The sequence below is a fragment of the Gavialis gangeticus genome, unplaced genomic scaffold (genome assembly GCF_001723915.1).
Source record: "Gavialis gangeticus isolate Ggan-Ray unplaced genomic scaffold, GavGan_comp1, whole genome shotgun sequence".
NCBI lineage: Eukaryota > Metazoa > Chordata > Crocodylia > Gavialidae > Gavialis > Gavialis gangeticus.
The window spans coordinates 3086506-3097690 of record NW_017729012.1 but is presented as its reverse complement, the minus strand read 5'-3'; the positions used below and the strand labels follow the sequence as shown (position 1 = coordinate 3097690).

The following is an 11185-nucleotide window of genomic DNA, read 5'->3' as shown; positions in this document are numbered from 1 at the left end:
ACCTTAAAATAACACGGTCAGCACTTGACAAACAAGACACATGTACATCGTTTTTCTCTTTCAGTAAAAATTGTTATCAGGGAAAGCCCCCTGCCACGCATTTGTAGTGACTATTTCCTGGAGATAGGTAGACAGAATTGCTCAAGATGTTATGATAATTATATCTTTATGAAAAACACCTTGTGCTATACTAGCTTGTGTAAGACTTAAGCCACGTATTAAATGCCTGCTGTCTCGCCTACAGGCAGCAGCCTTTTTCCACAAATCACTTTGAACCCCTTGACAGCATGATTCTTTGGACAATTTTGCTTAACTCAAACTTTGCTTAACTCTATTCTACTGGCACCTCTAACTGTCTGCAGAAATGTATCTTTTAAAACGCATGATGTTCCTGGATGGGTTCGTGCTTGTTCACTACTTCTTAGAGCAATCCAAAGACATTGGCCTCATTCGTTTGGCACATCTCCCAAGGGCCTTATGATTAATGTAATGCAAAATCTCAATACCATTCTAGACCTCTTCCTTGAAGATAACAGTTAGTACAGTCACTACTTGTGCAAAAACTGAAAGCTGCCAACATACAGTTAATCAGGTCTTAGGGCCCTTTAGGCTGTAACATTTTGGCTGATTTACCTACGAAACTTCTCAACACATACTACTAAAGAAGCCAGTATTGTTGAAATACAAAACAAGTAACTTGTTGTAGATATAACTTAATGATTAGTTAGAGAGATCCTGCTGATTACCAAGGCAACCTGAACATGAAGTACTGCAAATAGTTTGGCCCAGGCTATTTAAAAAAAAAAAAAAAAAAGGCAATCAAAGGCCCTTACAACGGCCAAGTCTGTTGGACAATACTTGTTTGCTTTAATTTTTCTAAAAATTAATTCTAAAAGGTGTCGGTTACTTAAATTGTACCTTTTGGGGTAAAGCATCCACACCTGAGAATAGGTTGGTGATCCAGGCTGACCTTGACAGGCTTAGGAAATGGGTGGATAAAAACCTGATGACATTCAATACAGAAAAATGCAAGACATCTTACCTCTGGAGAAAAAACCTGCATCACGCTTTTAGGCTCGGCAGTGCTATGCTTGCTAGCACCACGGCCGAAAGGGACTTGGAGATATGATTGACCACACGAATGTGAGCCACCAATGCAATGTCGCAGCTGGTAAAGCAAAAAAACCTCTGGCTTGCATCCATAGATGCTTCTCAAGCAAATCCCAGGATGTCATCCTCCTGCTATACTCGGCCTCAATGAGGCCGCAGCTGAAGTGACTACCACATCCAATTCTGGGCTCCACAATTTAAAAAGGATGTGGAAAAGCTTGAGACAGTTCAGAGGAGAGCCACACGCATGATCAGAGGGCAAGAGAACAGGGCTTATGATGAGAGGCTGAGAGCCATGGGGCTCTTCAGCCTGGAATAGCGAAGGCTCAGGGGTGACCTAGGGCTGCCTGTAAGTACATCAGGGTGTGCATCAGGATCTGGGGGGAAATCTGTTCACCAGAGCACCCCGAGGGATGACAAGGTCAAACGGTCACAAACTCCTCCAAGACTGTTTTAGGCTGGCCGTTAGATTTCATAGACATTAGGGGCTGGAAGGGACCTCACGAGATCATGGGGACCAGCCCCCCTGCCATAGGCGAGAAGTCAGCTGGGATCAAGGGACCCCAGCAAGAGATAAATCCAAAGGAAAAACTTCTTTACTGCCGGAGCCTCCAGCGGTGGTGCAAGCACCTACCCTGGTCTCATTTAAGAAACATTTGGACGCCTATCTTGCTGGGACCCTTTGACCCTAGCTGACTTCCTGCCCCTGGGCAGGGGGCTGGACTCGATCTTCTGAGGTCCCTGCCAGCCCTAATGTCTGAAATCTATGATGCTGTATCAAATACAAGTTACCTCCATTAAAAATGTTTAGGCCTAAAGCCTACAGAATAGAAGAAAAAAGGAAGGGGTGTTTACTTCACAATAAGTGTTTGGTTACACCTAGCTCAGTGGTGCCCAGCTACAGCCCGTGAGAGCCTCTGACTTAGCAACAGGAAATTAAAGCGGAGGGGAACACAGTGTGATGGTGCTAAGTACGTTACTTGTTCACTACTGTTGCCCAAAGTCCTTTGCAAGTTAAGAGACCACAGTTTACCTAGCTGTTGAAGTTAGCTTGCCTCTCAGTGTGGACAAACAGACTAGCACCTGCTGGTGCCTGTAGAGGGTTAGTAGGTACAGGTTATGCCAAGGGTGCTGTAAGCGGTGGCTGTATAGAACACGTTATACTCCGTATTTTCTATTCCGTTGCTACAACCTAGTTGTATGTTTTCCCTGGCATGCTGGGTGCGGTGAGTACACTTTCTTTGCTTGCATTGACAACTTGACTTAAGGTGAATGTTTTGAATTTTGACTCTGTGTACATCTCCCGCATGTAAATACTTTTCTTCCAGGTGGGCTGGTCCATTCCCTGTCTTTGCCAACAGCTGAAAGAAGGGACTGAAAGACATATACTTATCTTTTTGGTTCATTCATTCTCACACACCATGAAAGCCACTGTTTCCACATGTGGAAGGACACAGTCAGAGCTTCAGCAAAAGTGTAATAATCAAGCCATAGTTGACTGTACTGTCTTCAAGTTGCAATTTGGATAGTTGCTTGTAAATCAAATGCTCATGAGCACGAAATCCTGGCTTTGACCTCAATGGGGACCTGCTTTCAGTCCCTGGGAGCCAGATCCTCAGTGGATATAAATCAGCATGCTTGTTCTAAAGACTTAACACCAGCAGAGGACGTGGCTTGGCATTACATTTTAGCTCGGAGAAGGTGTTTTTAAAAATGTAAAGGCCCTTTAAAAATGAAGGGCTTTCTAATGGAAACACTTCAGTTAAATAACATCAGAAGAGCACATGCAAAATGTATCCTTGGATCCCATTTGAGCTGCTGGCAGTATTGGGACATTTGGTAAAACTAAAGCCATCTGTTCATTGCACAGCAGTTTTCCCAGTCTTATATTATGCTTTATTTGAATAATAGAATATCTTGAGATCATTGAAATGTATATTCTTCGATATATTGTTTTATATAATGCAGTTCGTGTCAGTGCTGTCCCTTCCCTCTTGGTGCCAGCCAGGTAAGATTTCTGTTCAATAGTTTTGTTTGTAATCTTGATAATGGAAGAATAGTACAACTGCTGCACAATAAATAAAAAAAAAAAAAGATTACTGTTCCTGGATCTTTTACTATAGTAACTTCCCGTTCAGAAATGAAGTAACTTCTGCTCTATGATGTTATTCAAATCTATTAATAAGTTTTTAAGTGTATGGTGAAGAAAAGAACAAAACCGGCGAAACCTCAAAAGTGTCTTGGTACTAGTGCTGACATTTGTTCATTCAGCTTCAAGAACCAAGTTATTTAAAGCAGTCTAGAAGATTTAGACCTAGTATCTGTTCCTGGCAAAAAACATAAATCCTTCTGCAGAAAGAAGTTCATCAGAGGTACAGCAAAAAGTGTAAGGCTTGTTAGCGATTTAGACTCGGCCAGGAGGACTAATGAATTATAAGAGTGTGAACATGAGTAGTTTCATATTAAAACTTAATAGCATCTTCTCAAAACCACTGCTTCTAACCCAAAATTTACGGAGAAAATTTCTTTTCTAAACTTTGCTCTTCAACCCTATGTTGCATTGCTGGAGGATGGTGTGCATACAGCCAGTTGGATCTTTAATACCAACTCAAAACAGTGGGTTTTCCCCCCTTATCAAGTATTTTGGGGTCTTGCACAATAGCTCAAAGTGCAAGTAAAGTAAAGTATGTGTGTAGCAGTCTAGATTGGTAAGATGACTGGCCCTTTAAATTGTGAACCAAGTGGAGGCAACCCAGCCTGCCGTACAGCCAATCCAAGGAGGAGGACGATGGGATGTTGCAGGAGGGCAGCTGCTCCTCCCACTGCTGTTGCGAGGACATGGCTGCTGCAACTCGCTTCTTGGAATGGGTTTTTGCCCTGTATTTTCTCAGTCATATCCCCATCACCTTACTGATAGACCTGCAAATTCTTGTGCCTGCAAGTACCGTCTACCCGCAGAAGGTAAGCAGCCAATGCAGAGGGCCTCTCAATGCAGTGACTGTGTGTGCTGCTCCGGACAAAATCTATGGGGATGGACAAATAAGAGGGACTTGGAATTAATTCTGCGCTATGGTTTGAACCACAATAACTTTGACTAGACTTTAGCTTAATCCACCTGATCTTGTGGCATCTTTAAGACAAATTTCATCTCTCGTTCCCTATGCCATTATGTTTCATTCTCTGTTTATTCACCGAGTGAATGCTGTAACAGCACAGAGCTCACGTGGCACTAAGTCTGCAAAGTGTCATTGGGATTAGCCGTGTTGGAGCAATGTTGTAGCTGCGATGGTCCAGGAAGTATGAGAGGGGCAAGGATTTTGTGGGAGATGCCTTTTTATTGTGGGCCAACTGCATGGTTAGGAAAAACTTAGACAAGGTTTTGAATGGAGTGCAGTCCACTCGGTTTCAGTTTTAATCGTTTACACTAATCAGCTGGATAACAAAATAAAAGGAGAAGTCTATGTACATTTATTTCTTCTGCCATTTGAAAGGATATTGTCAGTTTAAAGCCAGAAACATCTGCTAAACTTCTCTTGCTTTTGCTACTTTCATAGCATAGTAAGTTACTACCAAAAGTTGTTCTATCCTGGAAGTACTTGAACACCTGGGTGACACAATATAATTTCTATACATGTTATACTAAGTGTCTTAAAAGGCTACTATGGTATGTCAAAGACACGGGAAGCAGTATAGCAGGAGACCATAACTGTCACTTGCTTAATGTGAGTTTTAATTTCTGTTGAATAACCTGTAGCAAGTGTGCCGTGGGGAGAGAAAAAGCTGGCTGCTGTATATTAGAGCCAGTCACATTTTGTATGAACAACCAAAGTATATGTCTCTATTGATTTGAACCCCCCCCAAGAATCATTGTTATAGCAGTTTGATCAGTAGCATGGAGTACAGTGCATATTATCAGTAATCTATGGTTAGTTTAGATGGACCTCAGTTCATTAGCATAATCTACTGGACTTGTTCTGTTATGTGGGTGAGAGGAGCTGTAGCTTACACTTAATGACTTCATTTTGGCCTTCTTTCCAGCTAGTAGGATAACTCAATTATAGAATCCATATTTAACATTTAGCTAGCAAATCTAAATGGACTTTGAACTCAAAGCCATGTTTGAATGTACTTTTCTGGCATTCAGACCAATTTATCTAGTTAGCTGACGGTGCAAAACATCACTGGTCAGATATGTGATGTGTACTTAGGCGCCTGACACTAGTTAGAGGCCTGGAGGAATTTGCAAGAGGAATTTGGTGTCTAATGGAGTTAGACACCAAACTCTTAGTGACTTAATGGCACCTGCTAAGTCTTGTGAAGCTATCTGTACCTAAAAATGCCTAAATACTGGTGCATTTCTGATCCACTTTGGCCATATAGAGCAAGGTCAGGAATACAAACATCCTTTTTCTATCTGCTAAACCTGCCTTGTTCCATAGGTGAAAGATGACTGATCAGGAGCAGTCTGTGGCTGTTTACTTTGGAGAGGCTCTACTTAAGGTGGTCTCGATAATCTCACAGAGAAAAAGTGCTGCTGAATTCACTGTGCATTTTAAAGGAGTGCATTCACCATGTTTAGGAACTTAACACCTGTTAATACTGGCAGTTGAACAAGTGAAGATTTATATACAAAGATGAAACTGTGTTGCTGAAAATGTTAACTGTAACAGTTTTAATGTGCTGTTTGTGTTTCCTTTAAGCTGACGGAGATGTTAAAATGGTATATGGAAAGCTTTAAAGATGCCATGATGCTGGAGTCTCCCGCATGGTTTAGGACATTTGTTTATTGTGAAGCCTTCCTCCAGTTGCCTTTCTTTCCCTTTGCAGCCTATGCATTTTTCAAAGGTTGGTATACAGGGAATGGAAGAACAATATTTTGCATACCATTTTCCTTTAAAAACGTGGCTTTATGGTACAGAGAGGCTTTGACTTGAGCCATTATAAATATGTATCATGGGGGGGGGGGTCCTACTTCAATAAAAGATTTCCTTACTAAGCAGTGCAGAGTAGGAAACAAATTGACTTAATATGCAGGGAGATATGTACCTCCCTTTTGCTTTTCCAGCATGGCACAACAGATCTCGTTTTCATTTCAAAGCCCTTTAATATCAATGGAAATCCTAGATTTCTATGTAATGGTCAGTGGGGAGAGAACAGATGGTCATAAGCATCTCAGGTAACTTTTCAGGTTAATGAATTCATTTTCTTCACCTGTAAATTGGGGATAAAGAGAATACACGCAGGGTTTCTCATGGTTGCTTAGTCTAGCGCGAAGAGAGTGCAAGTGAGCGCTGAAGTCAAGTGTGTATGTTGTTGATATTGGGAAATAGTAAATCTGCTTGCTCTGATGCTTTCATGACATCTCAGGACTCCTTTGTGCATTCTTTCTAACCTCCTATTGAGGCAGGTATTGATAGGGTTTGTGGTGTTAGTCTTCCACTTAAAAAAACCCCCTCAAGATTCAGTTTTTCACTAGACCTGGTACTCATTGCAACTGGGATTCATGGTGTTCTGGACTGTGGGTTTGTTTGTTGAAAAGCTATTGACTACTGCCCTTCGTTTGGAAAAAAAAATATTAATATGCATCACTTCTGTCTCTAATACAGGTGGGTGTAAATGGATACGGACGCCTGCGATTATCTACTCCACTCATGTAGCTACAACTCTCTTGCCTGTCCTTGCCCACATCCTCTTTCACGACTTCTCACAATCTAAGCAGCAGGGTCCTCAGGCCCAGCAGGAGCGCCTCACCCTCATGTCTGTGTACATCCCCTATTTGCTGATCCCACTCCTGATTCTGTTTACCATGCTATTCAGCCCCCAATACAACCAGGTAGAGAAAAAGAAAAAGAAATAAAGAGAGTAGATTGAAACAACCATGGTTGCCTGGTTTTTAGCCTTTTTAATTTAGTGGGAAGAGTGCCCACCTAACAAGTCTGTCTACCGCGCAAGTCTTTCTGTAAGATTCCTGAACTGGGATTATTCGCTGTTTCAGGCCTGGAAATACACAGAAGTAGCTGACTTAGCATCCCATTCGGCATCTCAGGGAAATGACTTGAAGTAACAGGGAGACTTCTGGGAGACGGCATTTGCAGTAATTCTGTGATTTAGACTTCAAAGCTGCAGCAAACAGCATTGTCTCTTTTGGCCTAGTTCTAAATCTCTAAAAGAAAATGTTAAATACATGTAGTGAGAAGACTGTTCAGTCATTGCAAGTATGTTTCTATACAGCCTCCTGTGTAGTGGTGGTTTAAACTGAAGACCAATTCCCACAGCTGGTTGCTTAAAGTTAGGCAGAAGCTAGAGTAGACCCATAGTTGCACAGCTGGCTACCTCTCTCTCTCTCTAAAGTGATGCACAAAGATACACGTGTAATAATTTAAACTGTTTTATTTCAGGTGCATGTAACTTCTGCTAATCTGCATGAGATTTGTGGGTAGTCAGCAGTTTTGGAAGTCAGCCTATTCCTATTTAGGATCTAAGTACACTCTTGGAATTACCTTTAAACATCCAGGTTTGAAAACTTCAGCAGAACCCACTTATAGTTGACACCAGTTCTCAGTTCTGGTTTGGTGTTTGAGAGATCTGTTAATCATGAACTGCTCTTCCCCTCCTCACCCAAAAAAACCTTAGGTGGTAACTGATTCTCTTCTGATCACTCCACACGTTAAGAATTGAAGCCTTTTTTACTATAGCCCCCAGGAAATTGTTAGATGTGACAATCCAGTTAAATAAGTCTAAGGAAGACAATGTTTTAAAATTCTAAATCTAGAAATTAGATGAACGGTAGCAGCTGACTCTGACATCCAGAGGCAATATAAAAACAAAGCAGTGTCTAAAAACAATAATTTATTTTTCTGATTTACCTGAAAGTACCGTACATTTCAAAAGGTAAGGGAGTCGCATAGTAGCAGCAGTACTTATTTGAATTCAAACTACTGACCATACCAAACTTTTTAAAAAGTAGTGAAAGGCTAGAACTGGTCTTATTTACATCTGGGGGAAACCCTTTCTTATTGCCATTTTAGTTTGAGTTCATACAGAATTAAAAAAAGCTTTTTCCTTTGTACAAACCATTTTGCTCATTCATACACTATGCAAAACTGCATATTTTTGGAATTATTAGTATACTGGAATGGTAAAGTTTTCCAAGGTCATTGCTGTTTGGTTTCCAAGTCCTTCATTTCTGAAAAATGAACTGGTCGATGAATTCATTCTGGTCAGCTTCTATTTTACATAGGGTCTCATACTCTACTCGATATCTGAAAGAGAGAGAGGTTAAAATGTTGTGTTTAGTCCCTGCTGTGATTTAAGTGACTAAGTTCCATTTCCAAGAGTGACGTAAGCCTTTTGGGGTAGAGGGAAATCAGTATGCTTTAGGCTCCTGCGTCACTTTGAAAATAGAATTTAGCTATCTAAATGACTTAGGCCTTGCACCACTGAGAAGATCAATGCTGAACTACCTTTAAAAAAAGTGAGCAAACTGAACACTGAAGGACAGTTTTCCTAGCCTGCCCTTAGCCGGCCACTGGTTTGTCAGGAATGCAAGACCAGGCTTTGTTTTAGCCCCACTGGCCAAACTGCTGAAGATGGACTGTACAATTAAAATCCAAAGCCCTGGTGAATGCTCCCTTGTAGACGGGAGTGTACATGTTAAGACTAAGCATTTAACTTGCATAATCACAGCAGAATTCACAAACTGAATAAATCATGTTTGTTACAGTATTATCTTTCAAAAGATCAAATCAGACTTCCAGAGAGAGCTCTCAATCTTGGCTTCATGTACGCACAAACTTACCTTTCCAATTGCATTTTCTTCTCAGTTATTAAAGCCTGAAGCTGCTGTTGCTGTGCTTCCCTTTGCTTAGCTATAGACTTTAGCAAATTTCGGGCACCAATTGCCTATAGAAACAAGATTGCTTTTTAGCAAAGGAATTTTATCATTAATGTGTTGCTACTGTCATTTCCAGCTGGACAATTTTCAGGTCCTTTTAAAACAGTTGGGCACCGAGAAGAATAACATTTTCATAGGATTTCCTCTTCAAACCTAAGATTTGCCACGATATCTGACCCACACATAGTATAGAGCAAAGCAAGATAGATGGTAAGAGAGTTTGTGGTACAGACAGAGTCTCTACAAATCTATCACCTTTGTAGCTGTGGAATGTCATGCACAAGGTGTATTTCTGTGGATCAGAGGCTTGCTAGCTTTGCACAGACATTAGTAAACTAGTAGTGGCATACTACCAAGTTAGGTAATAGCACTGCTTTCCTGTCAGGGGAAGCTAACACTACTATTGCTGGTAATTTGGCCAAGCCACAGAGAGGGCAGTGGGAAAGCCTTGTCTAGAAATATTATGGGATCATTGACAACTCGTACAAGGGAAGGACAGGTAAGCAGAGAGGTGACAGCTAATTCCGATTTGCCCCCCCCCCCAAATCAAGATGACAATACATTTGCTTGTTTATCATACTACATATTTCTAAATTAACCTATAAAATGTACAGATTGGTGATGTGTCTGTCTACGTATACATCAACAATGGAGTTCACAGAAGGAGCTATCATTAGTATGTATGTAAATGCTTTTTTCTCTAATCAACCTCTTTCTTCTGCCAAATCCCTTCAATGACGATGCTCTCCCTGGTGACGCTTTCTGAATGATGCTGCACATACAAAATTTGGGTCCTTTGGAACAAATTAGCGGAAGAAAGAACCTGATTAGAAAGCGTGTTTACCTGCACATATGCCAACAACCGGTAGGGCTGGGATAATGCAAATACAAGAGCGATGTGACACTATAATGAGCGTGCTTGTCAGAATCTGTCAATGGTTCTTTATACACCTTGATAAGGGGAGACCTGGCTGTCACTCCAGAGATCCCGCACACACCACCATCTGCAACTGTCTATTTCAGATGGATTGCTACAGATTGCTTTGAATGTGAAATGAGGGAGGGGCAGTCTTTACTTGCAGAGGCAGAAGATAGCATTAGATAATAATTGCACAGTACCTTCATCTTCTCGCTTTCAGCTGCTTTTGCTAGTTGATCAACAAGTTCAATTAAGCTACCCACTATTTTTTGAAACTCTGCAATTCCTGGGGAGGGGAAAAAAAGAGAGAAATATCTGTTATACCAAATGCATCCATCAAAGTGATACCAGTGTTGTATTTTGATAGACTTTGAGTGCTTTGTTTTTTAAACTGGGATTACTTCATGCTTTACTGAAACAGCTGCGCACACAGCTTGCATCAGGAACGAGACTGTTCTGTGGTTTTTCTTGTTACTAAAATCAGGTGCTATTTCTTCTACTAAGATGCAGGCTTCTGTGTTCTGACTTGTTTTATCTCTGGATTTAAATAAAGCCCTTCATTGGCTTCTTTACCATGTGAAGTGTCCTAACATACACTCAACATATCACAATAAAGCCCCGCAGCAAAATAATCCTTTCAAAAGACAAAGCCGGGCTTCCACCTACAAAAAAACCATTCCTTTTCCTTGCGTGAGACCAAATGCGTTTGCTGTATGTGCTGTAAGCTGGAAATGTCGCAATAAATAATACTTCATGGAAACTTTGCCTTGATTAGTCTTTAACCGAAAGCAGTTGAGCAGTCAAGATTTGCAACAAGACGTTGCCTTACACAGGTGTATGCATGCCATTCACACGGCTGCCGTAGCAAACAGAAAGCAATGCTATCTGCAGCCAACCCATTCCCTACACTAATGAATTCACTTCAGAAAACATCTCCATAAATAATAGGTCAAATGTTGCTGGGGTGGAGAGGGGAAGTCGACATGGACCTCTTCTATCTGTGCTGGACAGGAGCTTGGCAATGAGAGGCTCAGGCCTAGATCAGGTTTCTTTTCTGGGTTTCCCTCGCTTTACGCGGGCTGCGTATGTGCGAATTTGCTCTTAGGCAATGACCCTTTTTATACCAAAAATTCATTATATGTGAGGTAAATTCACTCTTATGTGATTGGTGCCGCGGAAGCCCGCACTCACCTGCTTTGTGCGGTGCATTGTGGGAGTGACAACACAGGCAGAGAAAGAAAAAATTATTGGGGGGGGGGGGG

General features: G+C 41.3%; 2 protein-coding genes and 1 long non-coding RNA gene across 4 annotated transcripts in view; 1 reads left to right on the top strand and 2 right to left on the bottom strand.

The window, feature by feature from the left end:
* The window catches only part of LOC109293227, a 9697-nt gene extending 8725 nt beyond the window's left edge, over window positions 1-972 (bottom strand). Inside the window, exon 1 of the long non-coding RNA XR_002096271.1 lies at window positions 3-972. This is a non-coding gene — a long non-coding RNA (uncharacterized LOC109293227). The remainder of the gene's footprint in view (window positions 1-2) is intronic.
* A 2904-nt stretch (window positions 973-3876) lies between these two features.
* Window positions 3877-6990, top strand: TMEM97 (transmembrane protein 97). The gene is made up of 3 exons (XM_019511038.1): window positions 3877-4071; window positions 5811-5955; window positions 6717-6990. Exons 1-3 carry the CDS (start codon window positions 3904-3906, stop codon window positions 6965-6967), a joined length of 564 nt encoding a protein of 187 aa, XP_019366583.1. The 5' UTR covers window positions 3877-3903; the 3' UTR covers window positions 6968-6990.
* Window positions 6991-7939: 949 nt separating this feature from the next.
* The window catches only part of IFT20 (intraflagellar transport 20), a 4171-nt gene continuing 925 nt past the window's right edge, over window positions 7940-11185 (bottom strand). The window contains exons 2-4 of one of the 2 annotated variants that reach the window (XM_019511039.1): window positions 10124-10209; window positions 8909-9012; window positions 7940-8372 (exon numbers count right to left, since the gene is read on the bottom strand). In XM_019511039.1, coding sequence (XP_019366584.1) covers window positions 8291-8372; window positions 8909-9012; window positions 10124-10209 — 272 coding nt within the window. In that variant the 3' untranslated portion in view covers window positions 7940-8290. The remainder of the gene's footprint in view (window positions 8373-8908; window positions 9013-10123; window positions 10210-11185) is intronic. The other variant, XM_019511040.1, reaches the window with a different exon arrangement.